The sequence below is a fragment of the Ixodes scapularis genome, unplaced genomic scaffold (genome assembly GCF_016920785.2).
Source record: "Ixodes scapularis isolate PalLabHiFi unplaced genomic scaffold, ASM1692078v2 PGA_scaffold5__190_contigs__length_132052651, whole genome shotgun sequence".
Taxonomy (NCBI): domain Eukaryota; kingdom Metazoa; phylum Arthropoda; class Arachnida; order Ixodida; family Ixodidae; genus Ixodes; species Ixodes scapularis.
The window spans coordinates 67255008-67276325 of NW_024609880.1; the positions used below are offsets into that span (position 1 = coordinate 67255008).

The 21318-nt window shown below is 51.0% G+C and overlaps 1 protein-coding gene across 1 annotated transcript; it reads left to right on the plus strand.

Moving 5' to 3' along the window:
- The first annotated feature begins 12877 nt into the window (after nucleotides 1-12877).
- Nucleotides 12878-18234, plus strand: LOC120849002. Its single transcript, XM_040504819.2, is given in 2 exon segments — nucleotides 12878-14637; nucleotides 14741-18234. Coding segments are annotated over 2 exon segments (5208 nt in total). The 3' UTR covers nucleotides 18189-18234.
- Nucleotides 18235-21318: the final 3084 nt, after the last annotated feature.

A 21318-nucleotide genomic window follows, 5' to 3' on the forward strand; every position in this document is an offset into this window, starting at 1 on the left:
TTGTAACGGGAACGCGTTCCAAAAATCAGAAGGAACGAGGAACGAGCTTTCGTTCCTTTTTTTGAGGAACGTGTACATCCCTGGTTTTAAGCCGCTAGACGGCGTCGTCAACGCCGCAATTCTCACAAAAGCAGCGCCCTTAGAAAAAGGTCTACAGTCTATAAGCAGCGTGACCCCCGACGGGGGTCACACTGCTTATGCATCATACAAAAGACAGTCTGCATACAGATTCGAACGCCAGTCACCGCGAGCTCCGTTCTTCGAATGCCGCATGGCATTGAGCTCAAGTTGAAAACTTGACATGCGGCATTCGAACGACGGATATTGCAGTCACTCGTGTTTGAAGACTGTCTTTTTGTACGATGCATGAGCAGTGTGACTCCGCCTTTAAAGGGGCGGTGCAACGATATTCAGTTAAAATGTTTTTTTTCTTGTTTTTTTTTTTTTTTTCATTTTACACGAGTTCACTGGCACGAGTGGGACCCAAGTATGCTAGCATCCAACGCCATTGACCAAAAAAACTCTTTGTCGCGGTGTAATTTCAAGGATAAAACCGAACGTTTTCATTCAATCTCTCCTTCGTGAAACATGATGACGTAGATTGGGGGTCGCAGTATCACCCAGTGACGCTATTTGAATGCGGCTCATAGATCGGACCCGAGTATTACGTGAGCTTTCCATTTGTCGTGATAATCAATAGCTCGACAGGCATTCGGTGAGTGGCTTGTGTCCAATCGCGGGCATTGAAGACAATAGCCGATCCATAACAATGTCTGGAACTCAGCGCGTGTGCTTTGCCAACCTCAGCGCGTGGCTATGATCAACATTCGCGGCATATAGTCGGCTCCAGATTAGGTGGCCGCTTGTTCTGGCTGCGAGTTAAAGTAAGTAAATGCTGCTCGTTTTTCTTTTGTTGTTGTTGTTGTTTTGTTTTGTTTTTCGGCGACGTTTTTTGCGTGAGAGAAAAAAAGAACGTGCGTTTCATAGTTCATAAACGCCAGTGACCCGTTCTAAGCTGTATTCGCGCAAAGTATACAAAAATTGTTGCACCGGCAACTCTCCTCGCGATCTCGACTCCGCGAGTACCCATCGGCGTGCGATGATGCGACAATTCGTCAAAAAAGAGTTGAATTTGAAAGCATTGTAAGTGCCCCTTAAACATAGGTATTAAACATCAAATTATGCTTCTTATGTTCATGGCGCACATTAGGACATTCGTATGTCACATGGCAGTCTACGGTGAAAAACATCGAAAAAGGGACGAGGACAACGCAGAGAGATACTCTAGAATAAGGCCCCTCAATGTGTTTGCGTTGGTCTTGCAAGTAGCGTCAAATGCGCCAGTGCAGGTGGGGGGAGGGAGGGGGTAAGTTTCCCAACTGTTCCCAACCGCCCCTCTCACTGAGAAAAAAAGAAACTACTGATTTGTAACAAATTGTGTGCAGAAGTTCTCCACAAAATTATATAAGTTGGTTTGCAAAGAAATACAAATAAGACACTGAAGTCGTATTTCTATATTTCCAAGTCCGTAATTCCGAAAATAGCTCAAGTTTCAGTGACTTCAGTTGAGTACATTTAAACGGAGTACGACTCCACATTCCAAACGTCGCGGAACGACAAACTGTCAGGAAAGATAAACACTAAAACGCCGACATTAGCGGATCCCAAACCCATCGATCGTCAGCAGTTCTCGCTGGCGAACACAATTCTCCATGAAACTATAAACACGGCGGCTTTATTGCCCGAACAGGCTGGAGCACACAAGGCTCGAGACCTCAATAAGGTCACGTCGTGTCACGGAGCCGCCTTGCGTTCGCTACGAGCCTGCTGCTTCGTCGTGCCTCGTGCCAGTCACGCAGCCCCCAAGAAAAGCCACCCAATACCATGAACGCAGTGGCCCACGACGGGCCAATAATAAACGGAAGAAACACTCCCGAGACAGCTCAAGCCCACCGGGGTGCAATAAAGCCATGTAAGCGAAGACAGAGTGGCAGTGTTACAGAGGTTTTTCTTTAACCCTTAGACTGGCAGTGCGGAAGAAGCTATACGTGCTCGTTGGACCAGTGATACGTCCTTCTTTCGGCACGTGATCACGCCCTCGAACAGAGGGCGGAGTCGGGTGAGGAAATTAGACCGGCGAGCGCGTAGATCTCTCCACACTGTCAGCTTTGACGCGACAGGACTGTATACGAGGGACCACGTTCGTTTTCACCTCGTTCACTCGCCCTTTCCCGGTTCCTCTTTTCCCTCGTGCTTTCAACTGGCACGTGAGAAGATTAGAGAATGTTTACCCGGCAGAGTTTGTGGGACCGCGCTCTCTTCAGGGTCTCCGTTTTCTTTTTTATTGCATTGCACTTTTTCTTTTCTATTTTCTTTGTTGCTGCTTTGTACCGTATTTCATTTAGTGACCCCCTCCCAGCCCTTCTATTAGGTTCGCCACTCTTATAGAGACACTGCTGAAAAACAGAGTTTTTTTTTTTTCGTTTTTTTAGAGGGCATAACTGCGACACTTAACTCGTAAAAAAAAATGTCCACGAAAAAAAATTGTTTTTCTTTTTGCGCGCGATATTTATGCCGTTAGACGTAATTGCTGTGCAGAAGGTGGAGGTCGCAACCCGCTAAGCCACGCCCCCTGCTTACAAGGTGTTTACATCTCTCATTGGCTGGAGAGATGATTGACGTGTGATTGGTTGGTTGTAAGTGTATATCTCCGTGCCGTAACAACATTTTAATCGATCTTTTTTTATAAGCAAATAATGAAGGTAGAGTCATTATTGTTATCAAATATATTCTGGGAATGCTTCTACCACTTTCGTTTGAGACGTTGACAAATATGGCTTCCGGCGTCTGCGGATTGCTGAACGAGCCCAGCTCGTTGAGCTCGTCAAAGTTTTTGAGTGCGAGTGGTTTTGAGTTCACAGAGGTGTTTAGAGGAAGATCTCCTCAACCGTCGTCGTTTGCAACAAACTACCGTGTTCGGAGTTAGCCTCGAACCAGGAGTAGTTAGTTCAGCGCCGCCGCGGAGGGCGCTGAGTTGTGAGCACCGTTACAGTTCCTGTATAGGCTCCCTACGGGAGCCAGAGTTGAGCGTCTGTCTTCCACGTGCCACCGCGCCGCTATTCGCCGAGATTCGATCAGTGTTCAGGAGCAGGATCAAGTGTTGTGTAGGAAAGAACACGTCGCGTGCGCCCCGGCGTACGTTCCCCTGCTTTTGAGCGCGCCGCGCGCCTCGAACGCGCGGCGCCGCTATTCGCCGAATTTAGTCACGAGAGGAGCAGACTCCGCATGCCGTGCAGGAAAGCCGACGCTCCGGGCGTGAACGCGCGACTCTGGCTCCCGTAGGGAATTTATACAGGCACTCTAAGCACCGTGAGTATGAGGTCCCTCCTCGGAGGCCACAGTGTCGGCGGCGTAGTGTGCTCGCCTTTTTCGCAGTGTGGTGGTTGTGTGCAGCCAGTGGCTGGCCTCGTGTTTTGCTTTGGTGCTGTGTCAATCACAGGGGCCACCATTGTGCACCAAGATGAGCCTTAACACGAAGAAGAAGAAGAAGAAGGAAGAGAACACGAATATACGGACTCTGGCAACTTGGTGGTGGCGTGGCGGCGGTGAGGTACAACAAGAAGCGTTGAGCGAGGGAATGCGGGGCCAACGCTGGGAGCAACAACCGGAGCGGTCGGTTAGGGAGGGATTCCATACTTGGGCTCCATCTATCCCCGTGCGAGTGAAGCGCGCTCGATGCGCTGAACATAATGTTGCCACCGCGTCGGACAGAGAGTCATCATCTAAATGTGTTCCTTCCACTGTGCGTACACCAAGAAGCGGTGAGCGAGGAAATCAGGGACCACCGCTGGGAGAAACAACCAAAGCGGTCGGTTTGGGAGGGACCCGATACTTGGGCGCCATCTATCCCCGTACAAATGAAGCGCTCAATGCCCCGAACATAATGTGGTCGCCGCGTCGGACATAGAGTCATCACCTAAAGGTTTCTTCCACCGTGCTCAAAAGGCAGTTAACCTGGCCTACCAAAGCGATTATTTTTACGTCGCGTTTTGATAGTGCGCCATGACCATGGTGAAAGAAACACATTTAGGCGATGGCTCCCTGTCCGACACGGCGACCACATTATGTTCAACGTACCGAGCGCTTCACTCGCACGGGGATAGTTGGCGCCCAAGTATCGGATTCCTCCCAAAACCGACCGCTCCGGCTGTTTGTCCCAGCGGTGGTCCCGCCACTCCTTCGCTCACCGCTTCTTGTTGTACCTCACCACCGCCACGCCGCCACCAAGTCACCAGAGTCCGCAAATCTGTGTTCTCTTCTCTCTTCTTATTCTTCTTCGTGTTAACGCTCACCTTCGTGCACAATGGTGGCACCTGTGATCGATACAGCACCAAAGCAAAATACGAGTCCTGCCACTGACCGCACACCGCGAAAACGGCGAGCACGCTACGCCGCCGACACCGTGGCCGCCGGGAAGGGACCTCATACCTCAGCGCCCTACGCGGCGGCGTGGAGCTAACTACTCCTGGTTCGAGGTTAGCTCCGAACGCGATCTGGCCCACGACCAACTATACTTAGTATAGAGTTGGTCGGGATCTGGTTGCTGGCTCCCCGCGGGTAGAGCGGTCAGAGTCATCACCTAAATTTGTTTCTTCCACCGTGGTCATGACGCTCAACCACCGTGCTCGCAGATGCCACGTGAACATAAATAACAAGAACTGAAAAGCTAAAAAGACTGTATATTTATCATTTTAGACAAAACCCCGAGACTGGGACGAAAAAAGGACAACACAACACGACGTTTTAGACTTCGTGTTGCGTTGTCCTTTTTCCCCCAGTGTTGGGGTTTTGTCTAAAATGTTAAACCTTCACCAGCTTGTTTGCGTCCTAACTTTTTGTTCGTACATATCTATTTTGGGCCGCACATGTGAACGGGCTGTCAGCAAGCACCTTCTTCACTACCTCGAAACCAACAATATGATATCGTCCTCCCAGCACGGGTTCAGGCCAAACCGCAGCTGCGAGACTGCCCTGGCCACCGTGACTCACAACGCGAGCTCTAACTTGGATAGCCGCACCTTCACCGACGTCATCCAGCTCGACCTTCAAAACGCCTTGGACACCCTAGACCACACCATCCTCCTTCAGAAGATTTTACGAGTATGTGTTCGAGACCGTATCCTGCTTTGGATAAGTCGTTTCTTGATTGATCGCTCGTACCGAGTGCTGTTGCATGGAGATACGTCCCAGAACTTCCCAGTTCCCTCAGGGGTGCCTCAGGGCTCTGTCCTTAGGCCCACACTATTTCTTCTGTATGTGAATGACATGCCAAACATTGCTGGAAGACTCCTCATGCAGTACGCCGATGACACCACAATCTTGGCCCCAATAACATCACCTTCCTCTTCCGCAGACCTCCAGAGGCATTTTCAACTGGTTGACAACTGGGCTCTCTCCAACCATTTGAGCATAAGCACACAGAAGAGTGCTGGTATGCGCATAAGTAACAGCAGGAACGCCGTTCGCTCCAGATACTCACTTGAAGACTTTCCTATTGAGGTCGTACAGTCTCTCCCTATCCTGGAAGTAACATTGACCCCATCGCTGGATTTTTCAATGCACATCTCCAACACAATATCGAAAGCCCGCCGTACCTAGGGTTTTGTGACACGCGTTTCCAGGTTTTGCGGTTCTGAAGATTTTCGCGCGCTTTACAGTGCCCTGGTCCTGCCAGGGCTGAAGTATTTCTGCTCCGTTTGGTCTCCGCACAAAGCCCACCTATCTTCGAAGCTCGAGGGGTTACAGCGCAGCGCAACCCGAACCTTCTACTCCCGCCTCACCCGTCTACGGGAACCTTAGCCACCCTACGACGACCGTCTAAGGGCCCTCAAATGGCAGTCCCTGCAATACCGGCGTGCCGTGGTGCGTGTTCCCCTCCTATTCAGGCTCCTCAATGGTTCCATGGACGGAACATATCTGAACGCATCAGCGAGGCTGAACGAGCGCTCTGAACAGCCTGTGCTCCAGCATGCCCGAACTGCCCGCCACCGTCACTCGGTGCTCATTGACGCCCTCGAAAACTTCCTCGCGGCGCCCGCGTCCATTCGCTCTCCCTTGCCGCAAACCCGGTCTGACTCAGCCGCCTTTTGCCGTGAATTCTCACGCCTCCGCCAGCAATGAGGTGTTCCCCCTGCTACGACACCTGAATTCGGGGTCCTCGCGCTGGGGTCTCTGCGTCGCCTGGGGTGGCAAAGGATGCGGATTGGGTGCGGGTGTTGCATCGGTGCTCGGCTGAGACCCATAAGAACACGGGTCTCGGCCGGGTGTGGCGCGTCACTCGTGCCCGGCCTCTGCGCCGTGCCTTCCCGTCCCTGGCGGCGAGGGGATTCGTGTGCTTGGGCTTCGTGTCCGGTTATGTAGTCTCCACCTTCATTGTCTTGCTTGTTCTTCTGTCGTTGCTGTGTTTCAATTTAATTATCTTGCTCTGGGTGGCTGGCTTGCAGACGCTCACGCGTACGTGCCCCCGCCTATCTGCCTCGCCTTGCGAGCCACCCAGAGTACCTCAAGTTCCGCTAATTAAGATGAATGAATGAATAAATGAATGAATGAATGAATAGGGTATTACTTGTGGTTGTCCCCTTCTGCGGTTGCAGTGCACATTCGACGTTCTCTTTGCCTGTTGGAGTGCAAGACGAAGTAGACAGAGAGTACGAAAAAACATAACACTTGGAACGCGGCAGCGCCGAGCAGAGCCCTGGCACCAGCTCACGACAAAAGAGAACCAAACACTCGGAACAGACCTATCGCTAAATTACCCAAGCATCAAGAAACACACAGGGAATGTAGCTACACGCGCTGCGCTCACTCGCCTTACCGGTTTTAAATATTTTAAAGTTCCAGCGTTCCCTTTTTTTCAACACTTCTCTCTCTTTCTCTCTAAAGATTTTCAATAAATCCTACCAAAAAGGCGTTTGCGGAAGCACGTCCGAAATGCCACTTCGTTTCAGATTTTTTCTTTAAAAGAATGCTATTGCCACGGCCAGCACGCGCAACGCGTGTAACTACACTTCCCACATGCTTCTTGATGCATGGGTAATTTAGCAACGCCCTTCTGTTTAGACTGATGCCACCATACGTTGTACTACCATAGCTTCCTCTATAGACGCTTTCAGGCATCTGTGCATGGGCGCCGCCATAACCGACCTTCAGTTTTTGTTTATTCTTATTCCGTTCGCTTCCCTTCATCATTCCGAAATCAAGGCAGGTTATTGCCATCTTAAGTGTTTATGTGTCCTTCTCCCCAGCATAGGCCTTTGTGGAGGGTCGTCAACACCCGCTTCAGTGGCTCGGCATCTCAGTAAAACAAGAGGTCGGCTATGGTGGCTCAATCTGGCGCGCGCTGAAAGCGTCAATACTGACAACGCCTGGCAGATCGCCACGAGAAGCGGCCGCCGAAATTGAAAAGGTAGAGCGGCAGACAACGGATGAGAGAGAGCCACGTGACGGGCGCCGAAACACACTTCTCCCGAGCGACATAATAGACAGTTTTAGTGGATCGTACGCTAAAGCCTTGCGTACGCAATAAAATTGCGGGTCGGGAGTGCGCGTGCGCAGAACGCAATAGAAGAGCTAGCGTATTGCGTACGCACGCAACGCTGGGGATTTTGCGTGGCGGGCTAGCGGGCTCTGCGGGACGTTCTCGAGAGATATCGGACTCAACGAGAGCGCCAGTTTCAAGATGGCGGTTACCTTGACTGGCGCAGCAAAGGCGACGTGGTGTTTTCGAATTTCTGTGTTACGTGAAATTGCGTGGTGTTCAGCTCGGCAATTCTTTCCGGGACCTACGGCGGTCGAATCAGATCGCCGTGCAGCTGAAGGAGTGCACTGTGAAAATGTTCGCCGCTTGGAATGTGCGTCAACGCTGCGATCTGGGGTGCTATGTTGCGCGTTTTGGACTCCCAGGAGACTAGGGAGAGGGAAGTGACGTCAACGACACAGCAAACGCAGATTGGGTGTTGAATTCGTTTTCTTCTGTCAACATCCAATCTGCGTTTGCTCTAGTCGTCGACGTCACTTCCCTCTTCCAAGTCTCCTGGGAGTCCAAAAAGCGCAACATAGCCCCCCTGCTCAACGCTAAGCCTATTCGCACAGTTCATCGCCGACGGACGAGCGACTCTAAAAGAAATCGCCGAAGTTCTCGCTATGTACTGACATCAGTAGGTCACGAATTTCATTCCGCGATAGCATTGATAAAAGGTGCCGTTTCAAAGGGAAGATTGACGGAGGCTCCGTGTTCGAATTTGGTTACGCACTCGTAAGCCTGGTTCAGACAGTTGCGTTGACTGCGTTTGACTGCGTTGCGGCAGCGAGAAACCAGGAATTCCCTGCTACTTATATCGCGTGCTAAGATGATTCTTTGAATTAGATTTCACGCTTCACACGAAGCACAGATGTGCCGGTGACTCGCTTTCGGTTCTCGACGCAACGCAGTCAAACGCACTCAAACGCAAGTGTCTGAACCGGCCTTTACTCGTAGCCTCTGTACCCCGCAGAAAAGCGCTCTTGACGAGGCAGCTGCGGCTTGGTTGAATTTGAAATAAAATGATTGGACACGTTTTCATTTTCAATATTTCTTTCCAGGAGCATGGTTGCGCTATAAGCACGCAGAATTCTGCAGCTCTAGCAAATCTAACCAAGATCATGCGCGGTGTTCACTCGAAAACGTAACGCACAACTAAGTTCGGTCCGAGCAGGTCATTTTTAGCGTACGCTATACTATTGCCTATTGCGTACGTAAGAGCCAGCAACGCTATACTAAAACTGTCTAATGTCCGCCTGTGCTCCTCACGTTCCTGGCGCTACCGCTTCTTTTCTCGTCGGGTTTGAAAACCATGTTTCGGGTCCTCGCCGCTGCAAAAGTTTTGCGCTAACGTCCAGGTTCCCCGAGAAATGCCCTGCCACGGCCACTCGATTAGGACTCCGTGGCTCTGCGCTACCAGATCCTCGCGCTCCAAATCTGCGACCGGCACTCCATGTCTTCGTCGTCGAACTGCCAGGCTTTGTGAGTATAGACGCTTTAAACACGCGCAATATTGAGCCGCCATTGCCGACCTTCTCTTGTCTTGCCAAAATGTGGAGCCACTGAAGCGGGCGCTGACGAGCCTCCTCAAAGGCATATGCAAGAGAGAAGGATACACTAGCACCTATAGGGGCAGTAACCTGTCCTGCGGTGGCAATGAAGAAGTGAAGCGAACGAAATAAGAGGAAACAAAAACTGAAGGTCGGTTATGGCGGCGTCCATGCACAGATGCCTGAAAGCGTCTATAAAGGAGGCTATGCTACTACCCGATGGGGGGATCGGCGGCCGAGTGCGCTAGCGTACACCAGCTCGGAGCACGTGGAGCGAAAGCTCGCGCTGCAGAACCCAGGGATCCTGGGCTCAATCCCCACCCCTGCCCGTTTCGATCTGGATGAGCATCGTACCGGCGTGCGGTCGTGTATCACTACTGCGTGATGCACGTTAAAGACCCCAGTCTAGCGGTTGTACCGCACTGGCTAAATTGCTCATCTACAGTAGGTAACAATGTCGCCATGTTCTGGCAGACTAAACTCCTGCTGTATAAACAACTAACGACTAATTTGTTATTTGTTTTTACTACTCGATGCCGACAGCGCGCTCACAGGGAAAATACAAATAAATCGTCCAAAACAAAATATCACCGTCGCACAGTCTGCGCCAGGAGCGCATGCAGGGACACGCTCTTTCGAGCACTTCGGAACAAACAAAAAAAGTAAGAGTTCGGAATAAAATGGCTACACCGTCTCATTTTAGCATGGATACAGTATTCTAGAGGGTGTAGTGGCAAGAGCGGCGCCCGCTTACAATGAAGCGCGTGAAGACGGTCGATGTAGATACCGCGAGTGGCGCTGGAGTTCTGTGCCCTACTGTGCCCTAGGAGAATTAATGGCACGTGTGCGATTAACGAAGCAGACGACGAGGGTGACGCGGTACGCTTCTCCGAAATGTAGCACCGTAGAACTTCTTTCGCAGCTATTAGAGAGTTTTAGCTTACCGCGTACCGGGCGACCGCCGGGGTTACCGCGACCGCGACCATCGAGCCGGTACCGGACCGAGAGCGTAGCGGGTAAAGAACGTTTTAGCATACCGTAACCGCGCCTGACCGCGCCTATGGAAGTTTCTTCTTTCTCCAACGGCTGGAAAAAGTCATGATGATGATAGTGAATACCGGCGTGGTTCGTTTTTAAAGCGGTACATTTATTTGGACAAATCCCGCATAAAAAGCCACTTTTAAAAAATATTTTCCTCATTACGAGTAGTTTTAGTGGTTATAGTTATAGCGCAGGGCCACATACTACCTTCTCACTACGCGCCATTGCCATGATCGCTAAGACGCTGCAGTCTAGTCTTGGCTAGCTTGCTAAGAAATTGCAATGTAATGTTGGATCCTCTACTTTTCTTTCATATATTTGTTTGTTCCCTGTGATAAAAAAACAAAACAAAAAACATGCGGTTACTTGAAGAGATTTGTGGCAACTGGTAATTTATTGGAGCGCGCAAATGAATAGAAAGCTTATTGGAACGAATGCAAGCCAAAAGAAAAAGTGAAATTGGTCGTTGTGTGAATATTTACACAGCGCGAGGTTAGTCTGCCTTAATTTGGCGATACTGTTTCTTCGCTGTAGATGGGCAGTGTGGCCAGTGCGGTACGACCGAAAACCTTTAACGTGCACCACCAGTCATGGTTATACGAACGCAGCCGGTACGATGCTCGTCCAGATCGAACCGGGCAGGGACGGGGATTTGAACCCAGTGCTCTGAGTTCTGCAGCGCGAGCTTTCGCTACACGTGCTCCGAGCTGTGGTGCGTTAGCCCACTCGGCCACCGTTCTCCCACGAATGCAAGCAAACAGCATCATCCTGTACGCTGCTTGTTTGCATTCGCAGCTCCATTGCCATCAGCACCAGTCTCTAATGTCGGCTAGGTGGCTCAGGTTGCCGCCTGAAACAAGGGGCATAGCAGTTACCATCCATCTATTCAACCGGCCTGTCCGGCGGCCATGGAAGCCCGGATTTTTGCTACGGACCTCGGGTAGGCGAAAGCCTTTATAGGCCAACCAGAGCCGCTTCACTTGCCCTTTCCCATGTTATGTGGTGCGACGATTGTTTCTAGACGCCTCCCCCGCCATTCCAAAACAGTAAGTGATTAGTCTACGCCGGCCGTCGGAGCCGATGCCCGGCAGTCGCCATTGACGGTAAACGCGGTAAACCGAGTAGCGTGGCATAATTGGCGCATGCGCAGTTCTGCAGTGACGGTCGCGGTAACCCCCCGGTCGCCCGGTAGGCGGTAAGCTAATACTCTTTATTAGGGAGTTTTAGAATAGCGTACGCCATTTTAGCGCACGCTAGCGCTAAATTTAGCGCTTGTATTAGCGCACGCGACGCAGGGGAGTTTTAGAATAGCGTTTCTCCGCCGCGACGCAAAAGCCCAAGCATCTCGCGCTTGCGACGCCACCAAGATAGAGTCAAATTTTTATTTCACACACGAAATGACGTAACTTTAAAAGAAAACGAGTTTTTTGGTCCAGAGTAGCATTTTAATTTGTTTAAACATGAGAACACGACGCGAGCGGTTGACCGGTCGTGTCCGCTTGCGTCGCCTCGGCAAGAGAGGTCTCATGTACTGACCTTCGCACATCGTTCCTTCGCCGTGAAATGTTCGCGCGTCGCAAGCATCAAGTTGCCGGTGATCGCTGCCAAACCGAGTACAATGTCGGCCTGTATTCAAAATTGCAGTCGCGAGGATGCCGCCGACGTCGCACCCACGACGCCGCCAAAGCAGCCGCCGATATAATCCCGGAAGCCGCCATTTTTTTTAACTGTGCTCGTCTTGGCTTTAGCCAACTTCTCATCACGAATCCTCCTTGGAGAAGCGCAAAGACTCTTTGCGTACGCACGCTATTTTCTAGAAATAGCGCGCGCTAAAATTGCACACGCAAAGCGCAAAACCTGGTTTGCGTTCGGGGCATGCGCAGTGGCGACGACGCTATTCTTTGCGTACGCAAAGCTTTAGCGTGCGCTATTCTAAAACTCCCTATTAAGCCTGCAGCCCAAGTGATAGTGTTGCTGATAGATGTGTCAGTACTGGGGGGGGGGGGGAGGGGGGGGGGGATCGATATTAATTAAATAATCTCCCTCAGAACACGGGAATATTTCAAGTAGAGGATAGCACACACTCTAGAGGCATTAGTCCAAAGGCAGAACTACAATTTACTATACTTCGTTTGTACCGCAGCGAAGGCTAGAAGCGCGAGCTCATAGCGTTGGCAGCTGCTCTTAAAGGGACCATGAAATGATTCTAAAATCGAGTTTCATCCACCGCACGTCGTAAAAGGTGTGAAAAGAAACACAAAAACACAAAAATAGCGAGCCAAAAAAAATTATTTGCTATAGAACTTTTGGAAAAAGACACCAGGGGGCCGAGCGAAGCAGAATTGCTCCACATGGGCTCCTGCCCTTTTTAGGCAGTTAACGCGAAAGTACCAAAATATCCTTATAATCTTCAGTGTCATTCAATTCACCAAGAAAAGCGGCACCGAGGGATACCACAGCTGCACAAGTGAGTGAATTTTTCGGCCAAATTTCCACCTTGGAAAGATCTACCTCGTATGCGGAGAGCTAAGCCTCACCAGGAATACAAGCGGTCGCCATCTTGGCTATACTCGAACACGGGGCACCCGCCGAGAGAAAGAAATAAGCGAGACCCAACGCCGAAACCCGCTTTGCGCGCGGGCCTTCGGGCCCCGCAAGCATGATACATACGCAAGTAACAAAGCAGGGAATGAACAACGAGATAGACATGGAGAACAGCGCGAGTACCAGAACGAGCGGCACGCACATGGAGTTCGATGAAAACAGCGGCAGGACGCTGAGCCAGCCTGGCCCGTGGTACGAAGTTCTCAAAGAAAGAAAAAGCCAGAAAACAGCGGATGAGAACCGCATAAAAGGAAGCAGCAAGGCGAACAGCGCCCAGAATCTAAAAGAAGATACGAGTGGGCTGACCAACCCAAAGATGCAACCGACCAACAACCGACTGCAGCAACAGCGACGCGGGGACGGAAGAACCCGCGGAGGCAACAACACGCCGCCAAGGAAACGCATGTTGCCACCATTACCAGAGGATGAATACAAGGTAGTATACAGACCAAGGACGGGCCTCAAGCTTTCTTCGTGGTCTGATAAAAGCCTCACGCAAGGCATCGCCACAGCAGGCGGTTTTCCATTCAAAGACTTCTACTCGAATGTGACGATCCAGACGCAATGGGCTCAGAACTTGATCATCGCAAGTACTGCGGACGAGGACTACGCCATGAAGCTGAGCATGATCACCCAGATACAGCTAGGCGCGGCCTTGTACGAACTCATGCCTTACCTAAAACCGCTCCCGGGCACCGTACGAGGAGTGGTGCACGGAATAGAAGCAGGAACAACAGAAGAGGAACTTAAAGAACTTATCTCAGTCAACGGCTACAGCATTCTGCACGCAAGAATGCTCGGAAAATCCAGCTCGGCGCTACTCACGTTTGAGGGACCGCACGTGCCATTCTACGTGAAAGCGGGTAGCGTGTTCACCCGATGCCGGCCCCACCGCAGATCCGTGCAGTACTGCAGAGCCTGCGGGAATGTCGGCCACAGACAGGACGTCTGTCCCAACCCGGACACAAACAGGTGCAACCGATGCGGAGCGGAAAATCCTCAAGACAATCACGAGTGTCAGCCTAAGTGCAAGCTGTGCTACCAACCCCACGAAACGGCAAGCAAGGAATGCCAGAAACGACTCAAACCAAGTCCCCCACCGTTACACGTAAGGGAAAGAAGCAAATCGCAAAGTAAACAAGCCGCTTGGACGGGAGGTGCAAACGACCGCCCTTTCGAGCAGCAGCAACGGACGTCATTGCCGCAGGACAGAGTGGTGAGCTGGCCCCAGCTGGGGTCCCACTCTCCGAATGCTCCAGACCCATTTCCCCCACTGCCGGTCACGCAGCAGGATTCAAGTAACGCACATTTCGAGCAGACCATAGACACACTTAAGAAACAGAACGCGGAGCTTATCTGGCGCTTAGAAAACAACGAAAAAAAAGCGAAGGCTAGGGAACAGGCCCTAGAGCAGAAACTGCAACAGTTTATAGAGCAGATGCAGAAACAGCAGCAACAACTGCCGCAAATACCGCCGCGAGCTCCGACACCTCTGCCGGAGGACCTCGAACAAAAAATGGAATATCACATGAACAAATTAGATGAGAGGATCGATCAGAAGATTGATCAGACAATGAGCCAGATGACAAAAGCAGTTGAACATAAAATGAGCAAAATGATGGAAACCGTGAATAAGGTCTTTGAAAACGTTAATCCAACCATCATCCAAATGAGTACGACCCTCAACGCCAAGATTGATCGAATGGGGGAGACCCTCAATGCCCAGATGGGCAAGATGGGTGATGAGCTCAACCAACGTATTTCCGACCTTGAGAAGGAAAGGGAACAAGCCCGAAAGAAGCCGAAAACGTCGCCAGGAGGGGATGCGCTGACAGAAGAAACGATCAGAACCCACAATGGAGAGTAAAGAGACGGGAAAGAAAGACGCGGCCCAAATCCTCAAAATCTGGCAGTGGAATTGCCGATCGATTAACCGGAAAAGACAAAATCTACTACAATTTATCAGCCTTCATCAACCGGATATCATCGCGCTACAAGAAACAGAAACAGACACCATAAAGATACGGGGCTACGAGACACACATAGCCGAAGGAAAAAACCGGACAGCCATCCTCACCAAGAAACACCACACAACACAACAACACCAAATCGGCCACAGAATTGAGCACACTTTGATAGAGATGATACCACAAAAGAAGACATTACAGAGTATATTTATCCTGAATGTTTACAGCCCGCCCTCGGACAACCTAAGGGACTTGGACAAGTTCCTGAGGGAGGTAAAGAAAGTTACCAAAGGGCAGAAGATACTCGTAGTTGGGGACTTCAACGCACCGCATGTAGCGTGGGGATACCACAAAACCAACAAGAAGGGCACGGATGTGCACAACGCGGCTCAGCACCACCAACTGACGCTGTGGAACGACCCTCAGTGTCCAACCAGGATTGGAAACAGCATCTCCAGGGACACAAGCCCCGACTTAACTTTCTCGAAGGGCATACGGCAAATCGAATGGACAAGGCTGGAAGAAACCCTAGGAAGCGATCACTATATAATTCAAACCGAACTCCGACACAACAAGACTCCATTGAGAACGGGACAAGCGAAGATCACGGACTGGACCGCGTTCCGAAAGGTGGAACACCCAGCGGACATGGACGATATTGAAGAATGGACCAGGCAAGTGATGGAAGAGGTAACCAAGCACACAAAGACGATACAACTCACTTCGGACAACCCCAAAGTTGACCCGCACTTACTCCACATCTGGGAGGCCCGACAGGGCCTCCTAAAAAGATGGAAGAAACAAAAGAGAAACCGCAAGCTCAAGGTCCGCATTGCCCTGTTGACCAGGGAAGCTGAGGAGTACGCAGAGAAACTCGGAATACAAAACTGGAATCAGCTATGCGACCGGCTACAGGGTACCCTGAGCAATCGCAAAACATGGGCAATACTTAGGTCGCTGCTGGCAAAGACCGAGTCAAAGAAGGTCACGTGCCAACATATTCAACGCCTCATCCACAACTATCAGGGTTCAGAGGAAGACGTGCTCGAAGCCATCACTGAAAAATACATTGGCAACCAACAACAACAGACGACGACGATCACTCACCTGGACTACGAGGGAAAATCCAACCCAGAGTTGGATCAACCCTTCAGCAGGGCAGAGATAGTGGCGCCGCTCAGGAACTTGACGAGAAACACGACCCCAGGAAGGGACAGAGTTAACAACAAGACGCTCCGTAACCTGGACGACAGAGCCACGGAGTGTCTCCTTAAGCACATCAATGAGAGCTGGGAGACCGGGAAGATACCGGCATGCTGGAAACACGCGGATGTGACAATGATCCCAAAACCGGGCAAACCGATCACTGTGCAGAACCTGAGACCAATATCCCTCACATCGTGTGTGGGAAAGCTATTCGAGCACATGGTACACAACAGATTATCCCCGTATCTCGAGGAGAACGAATTCCTCCCTAACACGATGTTTGGATTCAGACCTCTCCTATCGACCCAAGACATCCTTCTTCAACTCAAAGAGGATGTAATAGACAACCTCAGCACGCAGCACAAGAGCGCAATTCTAGCATTGGACGTCAAAGGGGCGTTTGACAACATCTCCCACAGTGCGGTGCTAGACAGCTTACAAAGGACAAACTGCGGCCAAAAGACTTACAATTTCGTCCGTGACTTTCTCACAGACCGGACAGCGACCATAGGCCTGGGAAACCTAAGGACCGAACAGATCAAGGCTCCACAAAAGGGAACCCCTCAGGGATCGGTGATCTCGCCGTTGCTTTTCAATATTGCAATGAGGGGTCTACCGCTCCTTCTAAAAGACATTAAAGGTCTCAGCCATGCAATCTACGCGGACGACCTTACCATATGGACGACGTCGGGGTCGGCAGGAATGCAGCAAGACGCTCTGCAAGAAGCGGTGAACAGGACCGAGAGATATTTGAAAGATTGTGGTCTCTCGTGCGCTCCGGATAAATCGCAACTTTTGGTGCTAAAAAAGAGGGCGAGAGGTCGTCCTCCACCGGAAACACCAGACCCCGTACTAACTCTACATGAAGATAACATCCCACAAGTCGACGTGCTCCGTGTCCTGGGAGTAGTATTTCAGAAGGATGGTGCAGGGATCGCCACAGTGCAAAAACTCCAAGAAACAGTCACACAAGTTACGCACCTAGTAAAACGGGTAACAAACAGAAACCACGGCCTCAAGGAGCAAGACACTTTGAGAATCATTCAAGCACTCGTCATCAGCAGAATAACGTACGGGACCCCGTATCTGGGGCTCAAAAACAGCGAGCGCGAGAAGATTAACACACTCATTCGCAAGACATACAAACTGGCCTTGGGGCTTTCCCCAACAACCTCCACAGAGAAACTACTCCGATTGGGTATACATAACACATGGGAAGAGCTGGCAGAAGCACACAAGGTGAGCCAGGTTGAAAGACTTAAGCTCACCAGTACAGGCAGGGACACCTTAAGAAGACTGGGCTACGGAATCGAAGACGAGTCAAGAAGTAAGCAAAGGATTCCATTACAACTAAGAGACAATATCACAGTTGCATCCATTCCTCGCAACATGCATCCAGAACACAACAAAGAACGACGAATGGCAAGAGTGAGAGCACTGAGAAAGACCTACGAGAGAGACGATGACCGCGTGCGGTACACAGACGCAGCGAAATACAAGGGAAAGAAAGCACACGCGATTAGCGTGGTAAACAACAAGGGATAAGAAATCGCGGCGGCCTCCGTGAGGACCCCAGACACGGACTCAGCAGAGGAGACAGCAATCGCTCTTGCGGCGACGACAGGCAAGGAACTCCTCACGATAATAACAGACTCACAAGCCGCCTGCAGAAATTACCAACTAGGCCGAATATCACGATTGGCCCTCGAAACGTTAAAAAAAATCAAAGATCCCCCCGAAATAGTCATAGTCTGGACCCCAGGACATGAAACCCTAGCGGGTAATCTAGCGGCGCATGCCGCTGCCCGAGAACACTCTCTCCGGGCTACCTCGCTGGGCGACCGTGCTCCAGCGGATACAGACGAGGGCGTTCCAAAAAGATACACCGACATTCTAGCGCATTACAGACTAGGGAGGAGAACCTACCCTCCCCCACACCCTACAATATCCAGAGAGGACGCCGTGACACTTAGACAGCTACAAACTAACACTTTCCCGCACGGCACATTATTTCACGCAATGTACCCAACTCAATATGACTACGACTGTAAAAACTGTCGAGTGCCTAACACTCTCTACCATATGGTATGGGAGTGCATGCACAACACCTCCATACCCCCCATTTCCCGACCAACCGCGGAGCAGTGGGAGGACCAGCTGACCAGCTTAAAACCTGAGGACCAGTCCCGACTGGTGAACAGGGCCAGACTGGCAGCGCGGGACCATGGCATCCTGGACTGAGGCAGCCACCCACCTGGGGACGACCCACAAGCTTTCGTCTGCTCAAGTTATAATAAATTTTATTCCTCCTCCTCCTATAGAACTTTTAAAAGAAAACTGGACTCTTTTGCGCCTTCCTTCCTTCGCCTGTTCACTACGATGCATCCGCGGAAATGGAGCACGTCAGCCAAATCCAGGTCGCCTATTGGGTAAGAGCCTACCTCACCAGCTCCGCGATCGTAAACAATAAATAGCCGGCGAATGTTTCCTAAAAGTTTTGTTAAATAATATTCAGATCCACATTTTGTAGCATAATTAGAGATGTGTGGCGAAAATTGCCAAATTTGATAATGCTGAGAGCCAGGCGCCATCTATCGTGTTTTAAACTGCGCGTGCGCAGTTTACCACACGCGCAGTTTACCACACGCGCGTGCGCAGTAGGGCAGGGCCGACAGTTACTTGGGTGGCGGCCAGCGACGAACGTTTATTTTCTTTGTTTTCCTTCCTCTCAAAACTCTGACTGACTGAACGTTTATTTTTCTACGTGTTCTTCCCGCGCGTGCCGACTTCAAGCAGCAAGAAAACAGTACTTAAAACAGACCACGACGAACAAGAACGCTGGATCCACCGACTCCGACGAAGCGTATAGGCCTAGCAGGCATTCCGACTCGGCGCTGCGTTGCTTCGTCGCAAGACCGTCTGCCTACGATCGGCTGGCGTGCTAAATTGAATATGCCCGCGCGACCCTTGTGGACCCTTCCCGTATTATAGTTTGATCACTGACCTCAATTCTAGATTAAGAGGTGAGGTCAATCCCTTCCCCTTGTTTTCCGAGGCAGTGTTGACGAACACTCGTCGAAAAGGGACTCTCGTCGATTCCATCTTCTTGTTTTCTGTGATATAGAGCTGAAATAAACGCCGTATGGATTACCTTCGTAACACGGTATGTACACTTTGTTATTGGTATGCCATTTTTATTCTGACAGACTGCACGTCACTGTCGAGCTATAACAGTTCGTGGGAGGTATACGTACAACCCCGGTCCAACCTTTCTTTGCCGAGTGTCGCGTCAGTATCGAGTTGCAATCGTAAACGAACGGTCCCGAAGCGCTTACAAACAGCGCGAATACAAGAATTCCATCAAGCGCGCGCGTCCGCTCCGAGTGTAAACAGGTATTTACGTGGCTCTTGCTGACACTCGTAGTTCAAACGTATCTTTTTTAACGTCGGCTCGCTCCTGCATCTCCGAGGCCGCGAAAAACGCCATCTACGTCGCTTTGCAAACGACTTAAGCCTAGTTCACATGCAGCGGTTTCGGCCCTAGAGCGCCGCGACGGCAGAAATCGCGCCGCTCTTGGGCCAAAACCACTGCATGTGAACTAGGCTTTAGGGCCAAAATCGCTGCATGTGAAACCCGCTTTAAGCGGGTTTCACATGCAGCGATTTTCGCCCTAGAGCGGCGCGATTTCTGCCGTCGCGGCGCTCGTGCCGCTGAATTGCTGGTGCTGGCTAGAGCGCCGCGACGGCAGAAATCGCGCCGCTCTAGGGCCAAAACCGCTGCATGTGAACTAGGCTTTACACGGGCCGGCCCTTCTGCCAACAATGACGGGGTGGTTGACTTCTGAAGTCTTCACCGGAAGACTCGCTGCACTTCCCAACAGGCATACCGGCGTATGGGACTAGTCCCATGCTGTCGCTGTAGCGCAACATATCTCATTGAATTTCGCTCAGCTGCGATGCGGCGATGAGAGGCGCCGATTCAGGAAATACGTCGGTGACATCAGCGCAGTAAAACCTACCGGCGCACCCCAACTCGTTGCCGCTAACACTCCCATTCTCCTACTGCCGAGAGAACTTCCGGTTCCGGAAACGGCCTACGTCACGGCTTCTTTTGCGGTCAGTTGGAGAGAATGAAAAAGTCGATATTTCAATAATTTTTTGTGTAGAAGTTAATAAACCGAGACGAAAACGAATGCCTGTTCGGCATTCAGTGAACGTTGACGGTTTAATGTAAAAGTTATCTGGAAAAAGTAAAAAGGTAATTTCATGGTCCCTTTAAGCAGCTGCTCTTCGTTCACGAGAGCATGTGCCGCCGAGATGTTCCCCAGAGCAAAGAGCTCGCACTTGTAGCCTTTTCTGCGGTACATCATAAGATGAAACAGAGTATACAGAACAACATTAGCAGTTGTTTCGCACCGCGAAAATCTCCAGTCAAACCACAGTAGTAAGCGCCAAACAGTGCTGATGATGGGGCTGACGGGGGCGCGCTCCTAGGGCACAGAACAGCAGCGCCATGGTGTCGTCTACGCGCAAAATCTTCACAAAGCGGCCACCGCTCTTGCCACTACAACCCCCTCTAGAACACTGTAGCATGGACTGTTGTTAGCCGCTCATGCTAAAAGCGCGGGATAGTTGCTTTGGATGAAGCCTCGGCGGCCGCACGAGCGCTCGTGCAGCGAGTGCTGCAGCATAGCCTCCTATGGCCCCAGTCAAGGCAGCCAAGGCTCGCCGCTCGCGCTTCCACAGCTTTCGTAATTAGTTCATGGAAAGCAAACCGCACATGAAGGCCCCTACCTAAAACCATTGCAGCAAAGGAGTATGTTGTTTTTGTGGTTGTTGTTTTTTCTCGTTTTTCTGTCGCTTTCTTTTTAGCTCTTTCTCAGAGCACGCTAGTTTCATGGATCAAAGCGCCGCTTTATGTCTGAGCGCGTTGTTTGAGACACGTTGGGAGCAACATGGAGGCAATAAACCGATGTCGCTAAGTGTTCGGCGCATGCGAGACGCCGCCATAACTTTAGTTCACAGGAGGCAGACGGCCGAGCATGCGAGGGCTCGTGCCGTCTCGTGCACTACACGCGCACAGCTCCAGCGGGATTGTCGCATGTGCAGAAAAACTAAAGTTCCCACGATGCATTGCGGCAGCGATGGCGTAGTCAAACTAACCGGTGAGATCGGTTTATCGAGGGAGAGGTTCGGGTGGCAATGGTGTCCAATTAATAAGGAGACGACATCTGCGTGAGCGTTTGGCTGGCAGTCGGCCTGTAGACTTCCGTTGCTGGCACCTAACTGGATATGCTTTGGTGCCGGCCATATAACACATTCTGCGTAAAACTAACTACCGCCGAGGTCGCGCATGATGGGGTTCACGGGA